This window comes from Anas acuta, chromosome 16 (genome assembly GCF_963932015.1).
Source record: "Anas acuta chromosome 16, bAnaAcu1.1, whole genome shotgun sequence".
Classification (NCBI taxonomy): Eukaryota; Metazoa; Chordata; class Aves; order Anseriformes; family Anatidae; genus Anas; species Anas acuta.
The window spans coordinates 9,037,599-9,058,903 of NC_088994.1; the positions used below are offsets into that span (position 1 = coordinate 9,037,599).

General features: G+C 43.3%; 1 protein-coding gene and 1 long non-coding RNA gene across 2 annotated transcripts in view; both read right to left on the minus strand.

Annotated features, from left to right (window-relative positions):
• Positions 1 to 11,918, minus strand: part of ATP9A (ATPase phospholipid transporting 9A (putative)) — a 61,364-nt gene extending 49,446 nt beyond the window's left edge. Inside the window, exons 1-3 of the mRNA XM_068700385.1 lie at positions 11,736 to 11,918; positions 2,784 to 2,928; positions 1,891 to 2,004 (exon numbers count right to left, since the gene is read on the minus strand). Coding sequence (XP_068556486.1) covers positions 1,891 to 2,004; positions 2,784 to 2,928; positions 11,736 to 11,803 — 327 coding nt within the window. The 5' untranslated portion in view covers positions 11,804 to 11,918. The remainder of the gene's footprint in view (positions 1 to 1,890; positions 2,005 to 2,783; positions 2,929 to 11,735) is intronic.
• A 4,274-nt stretch (positions 11,919 to 16,192) lies between these two features.
• Positions 16,193 to 19,672, minus strand: LOC137865634 (uncharacterized). Its single transcript, XR_011102029.1, has 3 exons — positions 19,567 to 19,672; positions 17,452 to 17,870; positions 16,193 to 16,590 (listed from the first exon to the last, which is right to left on the minus strand). It is a non-coding gene; the product is annotated as an uncharacterized lncRNA (long non-coding RNA).
• Positions 19,673 to 21,305: the final 1,633 nt, after the last annotated feature.

The following is a 21,305-nucleotide window of genomic DNA, read 5'->3' on the forward strand; positions in this document are numbered from 1 at the left end:
TTATATTTGTCTTAACTATATCTCTTTCCCTTATGGCCTTAAAATGAAATTTAAATATTATTCCCCTAGCCTTTCAGCTTCATCTATAGCCTTTGAAGAGCATGTATGAGTTTGGGAACAGACAATATTTATCAACTGGGAGGGAAAGTTCCTACAACAAATATAAGACAACATTTCTGCCATACAAAGAACAATAAGGATCACATGTATAATAAGTCAGATTTTTCTGCAAACCTGCCTGGTTTCCTTAACAAGAACTGCATGTGTTCTTGAGTCACACGGAAGGCATTTAATTATTTTTTTTTAATGCAGGTATTCAGTGCTGCTTTCACAAACACTGAAACTAAGAAGCCAAGAATTCAGTCTTTTCAGAGAAGCATTTCACCCTACAGTTCAGTAGCACCAGCATGTTTTGCACCACCATAGTAGTTCTCTCATTATGGTAAGCAACAAATTGAGAAAATGAGCATTTCTCTTCCACGTGCAAACTGCATTTGTGTGCTTACCTAGAAATTCCTATTTGTTTTTTTTTTTTTTTTAAAAAAAAGTATTGGCTATTTTCAGCTTATGTTTTAGCTACCTAAAGAGTCTTTGAATAATAATCTCAAAATATTCCCACATGTTCAGTCTCACTATGCCATCACATATGTCATCCTATCCCCAGAACTCATACTAGCAGCCAGTAATGAACAAAGACCTTTCTTATGCTGCTTTCTGGCAACTCATATGCCAAACTCTAATTGCTCACCTGGCACAGACAATTCGCAGCTGCCTATACAAAACCCAGAAAGGGAGCTCCTGTGTACTTTATTTATAGGACAGGATCTTGGGAAAGTCGTGTTGAATTCATACTGCAAATGAAATTCTAAGCACATGCTTGAGAGAGAATTCAGTGAGCTCCAGGCTTTGATACAAACAGTTCTAGAAGCAATGTCCTGAAGTTGCCCTTTTACTTCTTTCTGACTTTTGCCAGGGATTTCACTCTATTGGAAGTCTGAAAGGCAAGAAAATTTTTCTTTGCCCCTCCTCATCCTGACTCAGTTGAGCCATGGATTTTTACCACCACCATTTCACAAAAGAGCAAACAAGTAGTGCCTTAAAACACTCTGCTTTTATAATCAACTTCCAGTTGATTTTATATCATTTCTTTAAAATAAAAAAGATGCCTATCCTTGGAGGTTTTCAAAACTCAGCTAGATGAGTTAAACCAACCTAAGTTTAAAGATAGCCCTGCTTTGAGCAGGCAGTTGGACTAGACATCTCTGAATCAAAATTGTTCTATAACACTATAAGGCTGAAGTGCAGCAAAAAGATATTTACATAAATAAATAAACAGTAGTTTAACTAGGATAAAAGCTGAAGAAAAAATATACAGCTACCTATACTTAAGCATTTACACAGTTTTCATTGGCTCGTACAGTACATTTTAGAAATCTAACAAGCCCACAGAACTATTCCTCATTACATCCTTTGACAGCACTGGAGTTTGTGCTTCAAAGCTGATTATTACTGATTTCCTCTGAACGCAAGTGAAACATATAGCTATCAAAAGAAAAGGGTAAATGGTTGCAGGAAGGAAAGAGTATCTGCACCTTGAGGAAGTATGAGGCTGTACAAGTATGTTTATATATATATTTTTATATGGCTTTTATAAGAAAGAGACAGCAAACAAGGTGAAGGCATAGTCCTCTCTCATCCGGGTCTTACCTTTACAAAATGTAGTTTAAAGCCAAAACAGGCATCTATCCTACAATATGTACAAGAAAAGCTTGAAAGAGTAAGCTCACAACATGATTTGAAGTGTAGACTTACACCCTAGAAAAAATGCAGCAAAAGAAATTGAGTCAAACACTAAAACTTTCTGGAATAAATAAACCTTAAATTACCTACCAGAGGAACCCAGTATGTGTAAAGCGCACCAAGCCTCATTTCAACGACAAATTGAGAGCAGGCCAACAGCAAGAAGTAAAGGTTGAAGAAGTATTTGAACTGGTTAAATAACACCTTAAAAAAAAAAAAAAAAGGAGGAAATAAGACATTAATGGAGTTCAGAAGTTACCCAAATTGAACCAACAATCTGAAACATTTTTGCTTGCTCCTCTGGTGTCTAAATGCTCACTTACAGTAGTCTGGAAATTCATTGCTAAAGATCAACTTACTCTGCCTGTTGGATAACACTGCCACGTAGCTGGGCCTAAACCTTTAACACAAACAAATCATTTTGCTTTGAATTTAAACTTTTAACAATCCCCACTCTGCAAAGGGATGCTCACAATAAACAGGAACATAACCAGCTACAGGATTTTGTTTGCAAAATCACGCTGTAGACATTAGAGGAACCCAGCTAACTCAGAAAACTTGACAGTGGTTCATTTTCTTACACAACCAGTCAGTAACTGACTTCTGATTATAAAATCAGTGGGAACCTGACTTGTTTCTCCTGCTGCCCCCAGAAGAATGCATAGGATGGATAATTCAGCCGCTCCTCCCAGGAAGAGTGGACACCAAGGAGCTGCTGCCCATCCTGTGAACCCAGGCCCCTCTCTCATCAGCAGCAGGGCCTTGTTGCAGGGGGAGAAGTGAAGTCCTCCTCACCACTTCATCCCACCAGGCGTGGGTCTGTCCTGCTGCAGCTGCCTGCAGCCTTTGCAGGAGGCCCACCAAATGCAACGTGAACATTATTCATTTCCTCCAGCTCCAGGTTCTGCACTTCCCTTCTGCAGAAGTGCTGAAATCAGGCACTGCATTGGGGTGGGATGAGAAGCAACTTTCTTCACACTTACCCCAGGGAGAAACGTAAAAAAGTTGTATTTCTGATTGTTGATAACATTGCGAGGGTATCGCTGGTCTCTCTTCTCTGGATGGCCAAGCCAAACCGTACGAGGCCTTGGGTCTCTTCTCCCACAGCATCTTAGGCATTCGCAACACCTATGGGAGGAACATCTAACTTTAAATCAAGAAGTAATCTTTAATCCTGACTTGCACACACACACCCCAGACCCCCTCCACCAGCTGGGAAGAACATCTGAGGATTGCTCCTTGATCCACCACCAGCCACCTCTCATCTGCCAGGTATCCACCATGTTACGAGCATCTTCAAACCAAGAGCTTGACTCCTTGCCAGCCGGAGGCCTTGCAGACCTGCCTCACAGCTCACTGGGCCACAAGCCAACACCTCAGGCAGGGCTGGTGCTGGTACTGAAACAAAACACGGCCACAGAGCCACGCAGGCCTCAGCGCCACGCTCACTGTTCAAAATGGCAGCACTACAACCTCCCAAACCCCGAAAGAATCATTGTTCTGTTGTCAGTGTTTCACACTGAAAGCCAATCTCTTCCTGATCCCTCTTGTTTTTTTTTTTTCCCCTCTATTTAAAAGTAGTCCTGTTGGATTTCATAGACATTTGGGAAGGCTACCGCTACCACCAGCCAAACTGTGAACTAATTGCTTCAGAGCTCTTGCAAAAAGTCTTTCCAGAAAACACTGCTAAGATCTGTCTTGGTTCACGGCACTCTAATACAGAATTTTAGCTAAATACACACCTAACTAAATGAAAAAGTAAAGAACTATTTAAGCAAGAACACAAAGTATTCAGCTCTTGAAGTTACTGTCTTGCCAGAAAGATGCACGCAGCACGAGGAACAGTTTACAATTTACCACACAGAACGTGGTTTTCTACGAGAATAGCTTTTTGTTTGTTTGTCCGTAACTGCTGGATACAAATAGAGAAAGAAATGTTATCAGTTAAATAATTTCCTTCAGTCTATAGGGTAATGAAAGTCAACTTTGCTTCCAGACGTAAAGAACAGGTTCCCTCATGTGTTTCATACACGGGTATTAACCTCACAAGGCTGACTTGCAGGAGAATTTCCTCGCAAGCTTTTAAAACCATACAAAAGATATATTTTTTTCCATAATCAAAGTCCATTAACATTTTTCCATTTCAGGAAGAGTAGCAGATGAGCCCTGAAGAGGTGGGCTCTTTAGCCTGGCCAACGTAGGCCATTTGCATAGAGCTGCCAGCAGACATAGGAAGGACACTTTTCTCACTCAAGCAGCTCTCAGACACATGCAGATAGGACTGCAGAGCACTACATAGCACGCATATTGGTGCTGGGAAATCACAAATTTTGGATGGTGCTGAATAGTTGCTTACCAGCTCCAGGTAAGCAAAACCCTCAATACCTGAGTACTTCACAAACTGTTCATTTGCTGAAGAGAAAATGCAGGAAAATCTGACAAAAATAAACACAGTGGGTAATGCAAACAGCTCAAAAAAACTAATAGTAACGATCACCTAGATCAAATTACTGGAATAAAACAATTGGAGATGCTTTGATGTTTGAGTATCTAGAAGATGCATCTGACTTCCTATGCACTTGCAGCACCACTGCTGCTATCTCTGCTTACCTTTAGCAGGGACATTGCCTAGAATTTGTAATATTTCTCTGTGGACTTCCACCCCTGACAATCTGTAGTACCATAACAGGTAGTACCATAAAAAAGTAGGAAACACCAGTAGCCCAAATATAGCCCACTTCTGAAAGTTACACTTGCTCCTGAAGCTACTGATTTCTGTCAAATCCACAAACTTTTTTCTTGTTAAGAAAACTAAAGAGAAAATCCTTCTTCCCCACATGACTGTGTATAATACCCACACCAGAAAAGCTGTCGCCAACATAGGACAAACAGTAAAGCTGATGTTAAACACTCCAATTCACAAACTCTACGCCAGCAATATATTTTAGTAGCTTGGTAACTTTTAATTGCAGTTCCCTTTTGTGTTTGCAAATAAAGAGCTAAAACGAACAGTCGCTTTAAGAGTAACTTGTATTCCAATTTTAAATGAAAATAGTGAAAATGGTTGTGTTTGGATTGCAATAGAAAATTGATATGCTCTATAGAAAAAAAGTATTTTGCCTTTTTTCATGATGGAGAAAACCACAGAAGATTAGCCTTGATTTCATGTTTTAACTACTGTGAATTTAGAATGACCCCTATGATAAAGCTCCAAACAAGGGGCTTTGCCCAAGGGAGCAAACCTGGTGTTCACACACCCGGTTTCATCAGACGTGCTTCCCAGCTACAGAGGGAGTTGCTCAGCCCTTCCAGTCAGACATCTGAAACCAGTTACCTTTGTTTATTTTTTAGGTTGGGCCTCTTGTCAGGATCCTACTGAACAGCAGAAAGACCTAGGTGCCTATATTGTAATATTCACTATAGGATAAGGCTTTGGCAGGATACTTCTATAGTTTAACAGATAATTTACTTGTGCTGTTAATTTTTACAATGTAACATTCATCTGTAAGCTCAAAAAAAAAAAATCTAAATATTAGGACAGATTTTCAAGCCAATATTTAAGACTCCAAAGCAGACTTCCAGACATTTTAAAAAGTTCTATGACTTATCAGCCTATTTCATCATGAATGTAAAATAAAATGGCAAATGAACCCACAAACTAAACAGAACGTTTTACCTTTAAAAGAATGTGCTCCACCCAGCTGTTTACATACAATTCCAATGCTCCTCATCTTTTCCAAGTAACTATGGATTCAATACTTTGAAAACTAACACCTAGCACTGCAAAACTGCTTCCAATTGTGCTTTCCCAAATGAGATGGCAGCCAAGACTGACAGCACCTGTGAAGGTATGGAAGTACAAAGCAATTTCACAGAAGTGAAATAACCCAAAATTTAGCACATGTTCTGCAATCAAAGCCATGACCTCTCACAGCATTCCCACCACAGAAAAACCTGTTGCTGGAGGAATTTTAATTTCCAAATGATGTGTTACTATAAGGTTTGAGAATCAGTCTAAAAATAACGCAGTTCTAAGTGTAAACAAGAAAGGGCATGGGAGAATCTGCTGTGTAAAGTAACAGTTTTGTGAAATTACTCCCTGGCTAGAGTCACAGTTTTCACAACCTCCTGAATTACAGGGAAAGCAAACCGAAAACATAATTAGACAAACAAAAGAAAAACTTCCTGCCTAACAAGTTTCTGAAGGCGATTATCAGTAGTATCAATGCTCCAGCAAAGAATATCCAGCATTTCTACCACAAAATCTTCTTTGTAGCCTTTTAACACATGGTTTCTTTGCAACATAAATTTGTCAAAAAAAAAAAAAAAAAAAATCCAGCCAATGGAACACAATACTACACCCAGCAATAACAAAGTCGCATTTTGCAACAACTGCAGGGAGGTTTATCAGCAAGCCCAGGAATCCCGCTACGTCACTGCCTCACAGTGCTGAGCTGGGAACTCGTGCACCCGCAGCTGAAAACCCTGGCAGTACAAATGCTGATCTTTATCTCATATATTAAAGAAGATCCCCAAAGATAAATATGTTTTCATTTTTTTTAAATGAAAGCATCTTGTCAACCCCAGTGCTGGCATTTAACTTTTGCCTATTCCCTGACCTTGTTTTCCCCTTTTGTCCCACCAACCGCCTGCATTCTGCCCGTGTTTTGCTGAGTGGGCAGAGCAGAAAGCCACAGCCCGAAGCTGGGGCTGGCAGGACCGCTGGTGGTGCCAGCTATCTGCACACTAATTGTGCAAGTGCCAGCCCACAGCCTGTTGCAATGTTAGAAATGGAGCTCTTGGCGAGGATACGTCTCAAGAACAGAACAAGGTACTCATTCTTACAGACTGATGCTTATCTCCCTAGCCTAAAAGATATTCAAGGGTCATCATTTTATTTATTTTTAACTCTTCGATGATGTCTTAAACTTCATTAACGAAGAATACATATTTAAGCTCATTATTTCTGACTGAAAATCCTCCATACACCATCTGTGTTCCTTACAAACTGCATTATGCAAACAGGAGTGGCTGCACTGGCAGTTTGTGTTTTAACAGACTAATGGCAGGTTTCATCAACGCACCTAATGTCACGTGCAGGCAGGACAATTTCACCCCCCAAACCCTTTTTGTCTTACACGTGCTGATGTTACAAAGTGAATAAACACCAGTTTTTCATGGGCACTTTTATTACTGCACTGGGCTGTGTTGGCAGAGCACGTGGGGTGACAGCACAGTGCTCACCCCTGCTGCACCGCTGCTGTGCGTGCACAGCCACCCAAGCAAAAACTCCAAAGCTGCTGAGGGCTTGCACCAGGGAAAAGATGGCCACGCTACGGGTGCACAGTCCTCAACACGAAACTTGGGATACCCACGTGCTTGGATGACAGAACAGGGTTCCTATCCACGAAACAACTCATACCAAGTGAAAAATGGAAAAAAGATGCAGAAGACTGATGGTGAACTTCCTAACAAACATTTCAGGCAGTCTACTCAGTACTACCCCTAAGGAGAAGAAGGGGAAGAGTAAACTTAACCTCAAAAAACAAACAAACAAACAAAAAAACACATTGTTTCTGGTGTCCAACTGAATGGATTTGTTAATCAAGTACTCTGGGCACACACAAACAAATACACAAAGGTACTTTCAGATTATCTTGGTACTCATTAAATAAGAAGCCCTTTAAATTGGGGCTGTCAGCTTTTCTACCTGGCTTACGTGTTCTTCCTTTTAATAATTTTATTGTCCATGCATAGCTCTGTGATCTGCCATTTCTCTGGACACCATCCCTATTTTGGGGTATCAAGCTTAAGGCCCTATCCTATGAGGGAAGGGGCTGCTCAGGCCATCACGTTACTCCCCAGTTTGTGTTCAGGACAATGTCAGTGTCACTGCAGGAAGCTGGCTGTTTCTCGTAGGAGACAATTATCTGCATTATTAGGAATAATAAAATATTTTTCCAGCAGGAAGTCAAGGGACTATATCCTTGAAAAGAGAGAAAGATTTTATTAAAGAACAGCTTACATCATTCCCTCACTGCTGCTCAGAGATGCTGATAAAATTAGCATGCACTTTCCAGGAATAGGAATCACAAAGTTACAGAAATGTGAGCAATTTTCTATAAAAGTTTAGGAATACGCATTTCTAAACATTTCTAAACATTTCTCTTACTCTGGATTGCAACTGAGGTATGGGAGAACAGTATTGTAAGAGCTCCCGAAGTTTGGCAAATTAACAAACCACTGCATACCATGAACTTTATAAATGAGTATCTTACGGAAATAACATGAAAAAGCATATGAAGGCAGCTTATATGGGGAAGTTTATACAGCATCGTGCCATTCACATTCTAAATCACAACTTGAGAAACAGCAAAACACTCTAAAGTCACCAAAATCGTTCAAAAGCATCTCTTTTTTGATGCGAGCTGCATCCTGAGCTTTGAGTCCTATAGGTGATACGGCTTTTGATCTGCACAGGGATCTGAATGAACGTGAGCTGGTAAAGACCAGAAAGGTTTACTGTGTATTTTACATGGGAGTATATTTGGTTACAAGAATGCATTCTTAGCAATGATGTAAGAAACGGTAATATGACAGATTGACTGTCAGCTGCCCAACTAAAAGCAACTACCAAGAGGCAGTTTGTATTTATAAATGTAGCACGTCTGATAAAGAAATATATTAGGGAAAACATAAAAAATGCTTATGAAAGAAAAAAATAATGAAAAAAGTGCTTAATTTTCTTAATTAATTAATTAATTAAGAAAATTAATTAATTTTCTTAATACAGTGATGGGTTTTGGTCAAATTACTGCTGAAGTTCTTCCATGCATTCAGTCATTCCTACAACAGCATTCACATTTCTCAGATGATGCTTCTACGTTTCCCACAGGCAGTGCTGTTAATCCCCTGGCACCTTTAATCCACAAACCCATCTCCTACATTTCATTATTGTAAAAGCATATGAAGAATTATCCATTAATTTAAAAGACAAAAAAAAAAATCAGAGCAGTGCATGACCACCTTGCCTCTTTACACACCTCCACATTACCCAACGGGCGGGTACCCTGTCTCGGGGCATCTCTGCAGCTCCCCCCGACTGCAGGCAGCCAGCCTGGCCCTGCCCTGGCACACCCACACGCAGGCAGGTGGCTGCCAGGAGCTCCCGTCTCTCTCTGTTGACTTTGAAATGGAATTTGCCATTTTAAACAGACCAGGAGAGCCCACAGGCACGTACTGGAAAGCTCCTCCTTCCCTGTCCTTCCCCCCGTGTTTCTGGATCGAGGCCTTTTTCCATTGCAGAGGCAGTGTGAGCACAGCAGTTTGCTGGTTTCAAAAAAAGCCTCGCAGGATTGTGGACTGAGACCATAAGCTATTTAGGGAAAAACTTGTGTCATGCACTGAACGGAGCATCTGGGATGCTTCAGGAACTTGCAGCTCACTTCCCGTCAGAGTGCAGCCCCTGAGAAGCTCGGGCTCCCATGCCACAGCACCAGCAGTCCCATTAGTTAATGCTATCCTTCCTTCCTAATTGGCACACACTTCAGAGTGGTTTTCAGAGTGCTGCAAAGCATTTGGATGAATACAGCTGAATTCAAGGAGAACACAGAGCACACAGGCTTTGATTGTGGCCAGGAAGACCCACATTAAAGTTATGCTCAGGAACAGATTACCACTACTCCCACTGGTTTATAAAGCACATGCTTTCTCTCTTTGACACAGATCTCAGCTGTCTGGACCATTATTCATCTCTGCAAGGCTACTGTGGGAGTTCCTCTCTGGCTTCTCTTCAAAGTACGCTAGAGACTGAGGCTGTAATCAAAGCTGTGCTTGGATGACACCTGCCCCTGGCTGCCTACGGGAGAATTAGGCATTTATTTCTGTTTTGCTAACATACACAAGGATTTCTATGAAGCCATTCAGTACAGGAAGAGAAATTTGTTTCCCACTCCAGAAGACCAAGCTGACAAAATCTGCCCAAGAACTTGTCCCCATTGGGGGAAAAATAGACACTCTATAAACTGCAGTTGGGGCTATATAAAGGTGAAGCCTTTCTAGGCTTGGTTACCACTGGGTTTTCATACGTATAAACGAAGGTGACTTTCAAGTGTCTTTGTTTGTGTTTTCCTCAGAGGAAACGGAAGTAAGAAGGTCTCGATTATGGCTTACGGCTCCCAGGACTCCATCCTGGATCTGACCACATGACCTTTTCCAGCTTGCTGGCTGATTCCTCCTTCAGTTGCTAACAGTATTTTGGATTTGCCTCACCTCAATGCAATCCACTCTATCATCCAGTGGAATTACTGACCTATCACAGCCTCCTGATCAGTAAAACAAGACAGCAGTTCCCAGGATGCAATCACATCCCCAAACAGTTACAGCACCAAACAGAAAACCAAATCCCAGTTACTCAGACTGCTAGTAAGAAAAATCCCACGTTCATCTTCCTTCACAACTTCATGCTGCCAAGATTTCTCACTAGCACAGGAAGCATCACCTCTGTGACTACTCACCAGGTAAGGTCCATAACCAGTGAGCTGCAGCTTAGGTCAGATGAGGGTTATTTCGGTCAGACACTGCTAACAGGGGCTTGCTGGAGCTTGGAGCACTTTCTGAAACCAATGACTCAAGAACCTTTGAGAAATTTCTCTGGCGGCTGCCTGCTCTCGCTGATCCCTTTCAATCACATTGCCAAATTGAATGCCACGGTGGCTGCACCTTGTGGAACCTGTCCAGCCGTGCATGCTACACAGCAGCTGGGGAATTATTTGCTGCATCACACATACCTCCCAGCTCAGCCTAGGCTGATGTGGCAACATCCGTGCCAGCTAATAGAAACAACGTTGATAACAAGGAATAATTCAAATAATCTACAGAGAACAACTTCAATCAAAGGAACCCCAATAAAAACCATCAACCAACAAAAAATAAACAACGGAAAAAAGTAACAATTTCCTCTTGTTCTGACAGGCGTGATTTCCCTGGAGATTTTGCTTTATTTTCCCATCACTCACATTTAGAAGCACACACGTCCAAGGCCTGCACAGCAATTCCTGACAGCCAGGTAACTCGGCACCCCGCACGCTCTGCTGCGTACAAACCAACCTGTCTGGCAGAGGGGCCATTTCCTACGCAAACAGCGTTCGAGGCTCATTCCTCCTATTTAGCTTCCTGGCTGGAAATATCAGTACCAACACCCTAGGAAGGTGCTGGGAAGGAAATATCAGTACCAACACCCAGAGGCATCTCCAGGAACACATCCCACATGCAGAACGCTGCAACACCGCCAAGCAGGCACATTGTATTGCTGTCACGGATACAGTTAAAGCCCGTTTAGCCCCAGACCTTTGTCACAGATCCACAAACACTGTTGCTGGGCCAACATTATCCCCAGGCAGAGGCCGCGGGCTGGGGCAGCAGCACCATTCCCTCCCCAGCCTCAATTCCCCACCCGGCGGGGATGCAGCGGGGGGAACACGGGGACCCCCGGGGGCTCTCGCTGCCTCCCAGCACCGCTTTGTGTCCGGGCTCTGATTGCTGCAGCAGCTCGGGGATGGGGATAGGGATGGGATGGGGATGGCATGGGGGTAGGGGCAGGCCGGGCAGCTGCCTCCCCACGCAGGGACCGGCCACGCTCCCACAGCCCCAGCAGGAGCCTTCCCTCCGCCGGGCGTGCCGCGGCAATGGCGTCAGGAGCAACCTGTCAGCGCCTCCTCCTCATCTTCCTCATCCTCATCTCCTCCTCCGGGCTCCGACCGGGGCGCGGCTCCCCCAACCCACACCCCGAGCACAGGCTGCGGGCGAGGGGGGATGAAGGCAGCGGGCAGGAGGAGGATGAGGGCAGGGGGGATGAAGGCAGCGGGCAGGGAGGGATGAAGGCGGGGGGGGGAGGGATGAAGGCAGCCCAGCAGCCGCCCCCGGGGTGCGCTCACCCGCCGCGGTGCTTGCTGTCCATCCGCTTCTTCTGCCGGACGGGCTGCAGCGGGATGTTGTCGGTCATGGCCGCGGCCGGCGGGGCGGAGCGGGGCGGGATGCGCTTCCCAGCAGCGCCTCGCTCGGCTCGGCACGGCTCGGCCGGGCTCGGCTCGGCTCGCCGAGGGGCCGGGCTCAGCAGCACGCAGGTGCCGCGCCCGCTCCGCCCGCCCCGGTTCGCCCCGCCTCGCCCCCGGCCTCCCCCAGGCCCGGTTCGGCCCGCTCCGGGCCCGGTCTATGCCCGCTGCTTTACGCCGCCCCCTCGGAGTCCCGACCCCCGGCACCGCCGTGCCCGCGGCCGAAGCCCCCCCAGCGGGCAGGGGTGTGGGGGGCGCCCCGAGCCTGCGCCCACCTCGCACCCCACTCGTGCAGGGCCCGGGGACTGTCACCCACGCGTGGCAGCGCTCGCTTCTGGGTCCTGGCACGGGTTTCCTCCGCAAATCCAGGCAGAAATTGTTCCAACGTGTCCACGCTGTTTGTGACTTACATTTTTTTTCTGTAAAATCACCTAAATAAACTGTCAACTGGGTGTACAAACCAGATTCCAATAACGCGCTGGACAGCAGCAGCTGAGACTGAAGAGATTTGTGTGTGCTTGGCCTGTGTGGGTTTTGTCAGGCAGGGACACAGTCGCGGGCCTTCCCACAGCTGCTTCGTGTCCCTGCCCCAGCCCAATGGGTCATCTGCCAGCTGCTCCGTCCTCTCCATCTATCTCACTTCACTCCGCCTCTCCCATCTCCATTGCATTTTCCACCTGCCATCTCCACATCTTCACATTCTTCTTTGCCATAAACAAGGAAGCAAAGGAACCCCTCAGGACCTGCACACCTTTCTTGCTGCTGACCTTGTTCTTCATTCAAACGTGAAAAACAAAATTCCCAGTGGCAAAGATGTACTTCATAACGAAGACTGTGAAGTGGTACTGTCGTGGTCCCAGTTAAATGATGTATGCATTGCTAGTGATGTTGTGAAAAAAAATGGGCAAGACAAATGCTCCTATACAACATCCTTTTTAAATGTTAAAAATATCTAGAAAGCCACAAATAGGGAAGTCTAACAGGGCTAATGGTATCTGGTCAGCCACCAGAAATAATGATGATAGCCTGGTGGAAGCTTGGTGAAAGTCAGCAGAGAAAACCAACAAGTGATTGAGAAAAATCTCAGTAATCAAAACAAAGGAAAAAAAAACCTTCAAATTCTGTAACCAGCAAGGCGATGGCTCTGTGTCCCGGTGTGACATCTGGTCAGTGCGGATCCAGCCCGTAGCCCTTACACATCACTTCCTCCTGCTTCGTCGTACCCCTGCACTACGTACCTCGCTGTGTGGCTGCGCTCTAAATCAGCTTGGCAAAGTGACTGCTTTTACAAAAAACATCTGTCTGGGAGAGTGCCGTTATGTCTTTATTTCACATCCCATGGGAAGTTGGATGGGAGCACAGCCTGCGGGCAGCCGGGCAGCTCAGGGAGCGTGCTGCTGCACCAGGACCTCACCTCCCAGGGAATCACAGCCTGGGTGTTGGATGCTGGCTGTAACCAAAACCTTCCTGCACTGAGCACTGGCTGTGCCCTAGGTGCTGACTGCAGCCAGCTGACGACAAGGTTATTGCCGGGTAATAGCGCTCCAGCTGCCCTGGCCATTGCCCGAAGTTTGCTCCTGCCGCCTGCGCAGCAAATGTGCTGGAGGCTGTTGTTTGTGTCAGTGTAGCTCCTTCCTGTTTGAAACCACAAAGATTTACACCGGTGCACCTCTACAGATGGAGGAAATGCCCAGCACAGATAAGGATCGTATAAAACAGAGCTACGTATCCATTACAGCCTCTCACACTGCAGTCCTGGTCACCACAAAATGTGAACCTCTTTCTAGAGCAAGGCCAGCTTTTCCTCTTCCATTGGCAGGCTGGTGGCAAAATCTTTCCCTTAACGAGTAACCTTCCTGGAAATGCTCACGGGGCAAAAACTCAGTGCCTACGCATGCAGCTGTGCCATGAACGCGTGCGGTGCTACTCTCTGCTGCCCGGGCTGCCGGCACGCATCTGCCTGCACGGCCACTCCAAGCTGCTCGCTGTGCTGCCCAGCTAAAATGCCACAAGGACAGTGACCAAGAGCAGAGTGTGAGTAACCCACGTGTCAGTTCAAACTGTACGTTAGTTACAGAGTGTACTTTGCTGCCATGTTTCATCTCGGGATCCTGGGCGACAAAAATACATGTACATGATAAAAAATTATGAGTCTCGTAATTAAGCAGCACTATGCAAGCATGTTGTGTACAGTAATATAAAAAATTATGGCATTTAAATGACAGTCTTTAAAATACCTGTTAGAGACAAAATGTATGTATTCTGAAGGATGCAGCGCCTGTCCCCAAAGCTAACAACATGCATCCTAATCCTTCAGTGCCACGTTCGCTTCCTACAGTGTGGTAAGTCCTGTTTTCAATGTGAAATATTTGAGAAAATCATGTGATCTGCCAGTTTTGTTGTTCAAAATTATTTAATGACTTCTTTATAATACTAATATTTATTTTTTTAAATAATTTACTAGTCTTTAATGAATACTTATTTGAAAAAAATATGAGCGATTCTTCTCCTATAGAAGGAACAGAATTGCTTTGCAAGAATGCAGAGAAAAACATGAGTAGAAGACATGCGTAGTGGTATCACAAGTGCTAACTCTTAGATCTCGTGCTTTTTTTTTTTTTGGTGGAAAGTGCCTAACATCAGAATGATGTAGACTAATAACACTTAAATGAAAACTCTGATTAGCATCTCACTAATGGTGTAATTTCATCTACCAAAAAAAAATTCGTTAGCATAGCATATACCAAATAGATGGATTTATTTTTTTATTTTTTATTTTTTTTTACAATGAGAAGTTCTCATGCAAGAGAAAAAGAAAAAGGAAAATAAAAAGAGAAGAAAAAATATTAAAAAAAAAAAAAAGGAAAAGAAGAACAAAGAATAGTGAGCCCCATCAGAGTTTCTGGGTAGCTCTGTTTGATTTCCTGTCCTTGCTGAGCTCTAGCTCAGGTCATACTACGGATTACAACAGCACAAAAACTGCAGTTGTCATTTAATTTTTTTCTGTACAGTTGCAGCAGTCATCCGGACATTTTGTAATGAGGACATTTCAGCAACGTAATTAATAGTTACACCAGTTTCAGGCACCACCACTGAGACTGTTTAGGTAGATATTTTCAGTGCTATTTGAGCTAGTGCAGTCTTATGCCAAGAAGACTATACTGTATTTCAATACAGTAATATCATGTTTTAATTTCTTCTTGATCTATCGTTTTTATCCACTCATGGGGGCAATAGAAATAGAAGTAGAAATCCCTTCTCCTCCTACAAACATTTCAGCTCATAAAACCCATTTGTTCCATTTTTCTCGTATTCAACTTCAGGAATAAAAAGCAAAACCAATATACATTATATATATTTAATGAGAGAAAATATACAATAATAGAATTCACTTCAAATGATAATGTAATAAAAGGAGCAACTGCAGCACCTAAACAGGATGTTTTATGTAACCAAAACTGTCACGAGTGTTATCACCATTGCCACAAAACCACTGGCCCTATGCTGTGACTGGCTGAAATGATAACCATAGCCTCAAGCCTTTAGTCTCAGTCTGTATAATAAATAGAACTTCTCAAATATCAGTGTTACTTGTTTTGAGGTGGAAGTGGCACTGAATTTTAATGTTGCCAGCATTCTTTTTAGCACCACATTTTGGCCCTTGACATCTGTGTGATTCAGGACAGAAATGAATGCCATCACTCCTTTACATGGAGTAGATAAAGGGATGCATAGCCAGGTTTACGCATACCTGCATAATCAGCTAGTATGAATGCGGCAAACAGTGCCAGAAATCGAGCAATTGTGATTGTGCAGTCTACAGACTTGCTCCCACAGCATCTCAGGATTCAAACAAGCTTTCAGAGCCTTCCTTGAGGGGACTCTCATTTTCTGCCCTGTGTTGTAATGTGTTTGATTTTAGTTAGAAAATCACAGTGAACAATCTAGACTAGCCTGTAGCACAGCGGACTAAACCCACTTCTTGATATATTTCTTCTGTAGCATTAGCCTTGCTGTAAAGCTTTTGCATCAGATCTCACCATTCATGGCAGGTATGTGCTCCCCTGATTCCCAAACCTTTCATTTGCCTGTTGAGAAGGAATGCCCAAAGGAAAGCCTCCAGTCTAACTTCTCAAGGCTTGTTAAATCAAGTGAAATAAAGCCTGTTTTGGTTTCTCTGATGCCACTGGCTTGTTCTGTTGATGCTCTATTTTTGCAAGCAGAGAATTTGACAACTGCTAACTAAAATAAGCTAACTTGTTTTTCATATTTTAAATCATTATCTATTATTTGTTTTCCTTTTTACCCAGATAATTAAATGAAGACCACAGCAAACAGTGTTTTATTTTTTTCCCCTGTATTCTTTTCATAGAGAAAATCTGGAGCACTTGATCTCCTCTGGGTCTGTCCTGTAGGCAGATTTTATCTAATGGTGCCAGCGTTTTTGTCACTGCACATTACATACCCTGTTTCAAAAGCAGAAATCAGAAAGTCCAAGGTTGAGCCCCCATTAGTAATGCAAAGGGCTGTACAAATCTGCCAGGTGGTTGATTAGAATGATTTAGCATCTTTTCCCAGAGCAGGCAGTGCAAGCACACTTGTTTTGCAAGTGGGATTATATTTTATGCCCTGAATAGTCATGAGTCTCTTGTGGTCTGCCATTCAAGTTTGTGAAGACAAGTGAAAGTTCAGTCTTGCAAAGAACAGCCTGCGTACATGACTGACTGCCCAGAGATGCCTAGACCATAAAAGGAATAAAGTTAAAATAATCTGATAATTTCAGTCCCCTTTCCTAACTGCAAATGCAAACCAGCACTGAAAAATCAACATAATTTGTATTAAAAAATATTTTATACAAATAATTTAGATGCCAAATGCTTTGAACCACCTGTACATCAAGAAAAATCAAGAACCATACTTACTATAGTGGTTCTCCGTTCTTGGAAGAGAGCCTTCACACCCCATCCCTTGTCCCTTCTCCCCCACCCCATTATGCAGCACTGCCACCTCCTCTTCCTCACAGCTCTGCCTCCAGCTGCTCACCTGCAAGTGATACCTTCCCTGAGTATTTCATCAGTCCTCATATGGAACCAGGTCTCTACCCTCCACTGACTAAAGAACATATGAATAATAAGCTATTACAGGGTGGTGCCTAAATTCCTCCAAAGAGCAAGCCCTTGTGCCAGTTCCCTACTCAAACCGTGGATGTTAGCTTTGAGGGTACATTTGCAAATTGTACTCACTACCTCTTTAGCACAAGATGCCATAGGTTTATTCAATTTTGGTTGCATTACTAAATAAATGATGGAGTCTTTTATGCATAGGACTCCTGTGTTTTCACCTGATGAACCCTGTAGAAGGTCACAATAATAATATTCTACTTGACCTTTTATACGCTGGAAGAGCATTAGAGATTTGGGACTACAGTAGCTTTTGCTTGTTTTGTTTATTGCTTCCCTGCCCACACCCCCACCCAAGTATCCAATTAAAGGTAATTCTGACATCTAAAGAGATGGCTCACGCGTAACTGGTTGCACAAAATGCCAATGATTCCACAGGCAACTCAAATTGTGACACTAAGCTTTGTACCTATTATTACCTGATTTCACAACTGCATGTTTTACAAATACCAGGATGCACCTTCCGAGTCTGAAAACATAACCGAGTGCAGATGGTATTTTCAGCTTCGTTACGGAGCTGTGCATGCAGTGGCAGCATTTGCAAGGCAGGCAGGTGTGCAGGAGCAGGGACTGGGTTGCCAGGGACTTGCAAACTCGCCGGCGTGCAGAAGCTGTGCAGCAGGCAGGCGGACGCTGTGTGCTTTCCCCATGCTACTGCCCCACAGATGAGAAGGAAACAGGCAGCTCTGGTGAGGTGAAACGTCACCCTTGCGAGGCAGCACTGGGACAGATGCGGGCTATTGCCTTCACTCAAAATAAGAGCAAACGTGCAGAAACTGCCTGCTCCTGGGGGGCACCGGCTGCACACGCACACCGTCATTGCCAGGAAGAAGCGTTTCTGTAAGAGAAATGCAAACATGAACAGGGATGCCAAAGCAAGAATCATTAGCAATATGGTATCCGTGTACATGTGCCCTAAGCCTACAAGAGATGCATTCATCTTTTAAATTTATCTGTCAAGCGTCTGAACTCAGACAAGACTACTGCAATTAATTGGCAAGTTAAACACTACCAGATTATAATGCACTGTTAACACCTGCATCTCTGATCTGCACGGATGGCTTTGATATTATTTTTTCTTTTGACAAGTGGGCGATAGCGGATATCCTTTAAGCCTATATTTAATGAAGGCCTCCATAAATCCATCAACACTTGCTAAGGGAAACTACAATAAAGCTCATACTGCCATAGGCTCTGTTATCGAGGGAACATTTGGCATTCTCATAATGAAGCTGCAGAGCAGATACTTTTCATGTTGAGCTGAGGAAGTGCAGTATTTGTATAGGATCTTTTTCTTCCCTGCACAATTATATGTTGCAGATCAAGAGGAAAACCCCTCAGTACCTAATTTCCAAAACGAGAATATTGTCAAACTGCCATTCATGCAGGATGGCTGCTGAATATAAGAAACAAAGAGAGAAAAAGGTGCTGATTTTTAGAAAAATAAACACACATTTCATTTTGTTAGCTCTTGAAAAGATCTTAATATTAACTTTATCTGTTGTATAAGCTGTCATCACACTGATTTTTATTTGTTACACGTCCTGTGGGTGTGATTTAAAAAAAAAAAAAAAAAAAGTAAAGCTTTAAACTGAGAATAAATCAGTATTTGTTTTACATTTTATGTTTGGAAATTTTACAAAAATATCTACCAAAAGTGGTTATTATGTCAGTTTGAAAGAATTGATAGGAGGAACAGAAGAATTGGTCATGAGGAAATTGGATTTTTTTCCAAATCTGGACATTGTGAGCTCAGAATATGTACCAAGATTTAGGTGTCCCAACCCTGCAAATTATTTGAATGTCTGCTTAACTTTAAGAACCTAAGAAATCAAACTGGCTTCCCTGAAACAACTAGTGTGGCCAAAAAAAAAAAAAAAATATGCATTTGGTATTCTGAACATACAGACCACATAGGGACATTTTTTTCTGAAACAAATTTGCAAAGTGGATCTCCAGGAGTGTAAGGGGCTGTTAACCCAATTCAGTTAACTTGATTAAAAAGCATCCTCTGTCATCAAGTCCATGGGATTGCAAAGCCATTGAGGATCTGGGAAGATAATATCCATGAAAGGATTCCAGATAGATAGATTCTGCCTTACTGCACTAAGAATGCGAGTTATTTATCAGGCAGTTATCAGCCCCACGCATTTCTCCTGCACCTCCTTTCTGTTCACCACGCACCACGTTTTGTGCAGCTGGCCCTCAGCTTCCCATAGTTTCATAAACCAGGTACTTTGACTTTTGGTCAGCTCACAACATTAATTTCATTTTGAAAGCTCAAATGAGCTTACTGAGGTACAGACAAATGTCTGAGACCAGTTGTAATAAAAACAGTATCTTATTTATGCTCTGCATAATATTTGCCCTTAAATCTATCTAAGCAAAACCATAGAATTGCCTTTACATAACAGTTACCAGTTTTCCAAAAAGGCTTTTTTTTGTGCTGTTCAGTGTGTCTAGCTCAGCCAGACTGGGAGGGAATACAGAAGCATCCCGACCCACCGCCAGTGCTCCCTGTGGTATCTACCTACCGAAGCCAGCCCCTGGCATCTGCGAGCAGCCGAGGAACATCTCCCTGAAGGCAGGCAGGCAGGCTTCAGCTTGCTCACTTTCCCTCCTCCAGCAGTCCCTGAGCAACTCAGAGTCCCTGAGTTTGACAGCAAACTTTCACGCTTCCAAGTGCACAGAAGCAGCAACTGTGCTCCCTGCTCAGACACAAACACTGCCAGGGTGCATTTGTATTCCTCGCCCTGCTTGAGGCTGTGGTCTTCAGATTTCACCCCATTTGTCCCTTTTGCTTTTGTAGTTCTAGGTATTGCATTGACATCACAGACAGTACCCCTGATTTTCCCTCACAAGTTTATATTCTACATTAGGGGAAGAAAAAAAAACAGGTGTTTTCTAAGCAGAGTGACTTTTCAAGTTCCTCTGGCTATTTGAATGAGGATGGACTGCAACTACCCCTTAAAGACAAAAAAATGCATGAGGTGGCAGGAATTTTCATTACGTATAAGGATCCTTGCTTAACACAAATAGCTCAATACATGTAATAGGCAATATATGTAATACTCATGGTAGTGCTCCTCACACAGTGGTTTCAAATGGGTACTTTTAATTATATAAACTACTGCTAGATGCTCTGAGTTTTACTTGGTTTGTTTTTCAGTTTTCTTTAAAGAGACGCTTTTATACAAGCTTTTAATAATGTCTGGATTTTGCCTCAACAAAGTATTGGAAAATAAGGCACGCAGTGAAATCCACCTGTTCTCATCCTGAATTGAGACATTTTCTGCACAAAGTAATTTAATCAAAGAAGTTAAGCTTTGGGCTGCAAGATGTGACAGCCAGAGAGGCTAATAAAGAACTGTGAAAGCAGAGGTATGCTGCATTGGATTGGCTGCGATAGCCAGCACATAGTCCAGTTACAATAGGCTTTAAAAAGTATGGTTTCCAATAAATCAGCATCTGTCAGACACCTTCTCAAGTAGCAGTGGCATTAACAAAGTCAGAATGCTACCAAAAAATACTACCCTTAATAGTAATTAACTAAAAGTTCGGAAAATAGAAAACATGATAACAAAATGGATTATATTATAACACGCAGGAGTGTGGAATTGACGGTTCCATTTTCTGCTTCGAGTTATGTTTCCTGTCCTGCTGGGTGTGCAGTGAGAGACACTTTTCTAGGTCAGTGATGAATGTGAGATGGAACCAAACATGTGTCCAGCGCTCGCCCACGCAGCGCCAAAGCAGAGCACTCGCAGCAAGCAGGGAGGCTGCAGGCAGCATGCACAGGAGTCCTCAGAGCCCAACACAAGAGACTAAGAAAGCCTCAGCATTAGGGCAGGAATTGGATCACAAACAGTAATAAAGCCTCCTACCTAAACTGTTATTTTGCTAACACAGGACATTGTTTTTCCTAACTCCAAATGTACTACCAACTCTGCAATAAGCACAACAGCTTTCAACAGGAAAACATTACAAATGAATTCAATACTCATCCCCTTTCCTTCATTTCAGCTTCTCTGCCCTCCCAGCGGCTCAAACACCTCAGCCAGGTCCTCCCTCTGTGGATGGATCAAAGCTCCTTGGCCATTTGTGTCTTGCTCCAGGTTGTACTTATCAGCACTGAGGAGGCTCCCGCCTCCCCACTGCCAGCTGTTGGATCAGCTGTTGCTGAGTTCAGCCTGAAGAGTCACTTATTTATGTGGTTTTAAGACAGTCTTGCACCTTGAAGCATACACTGACTTTTTGGAAACTTTTGGACAAA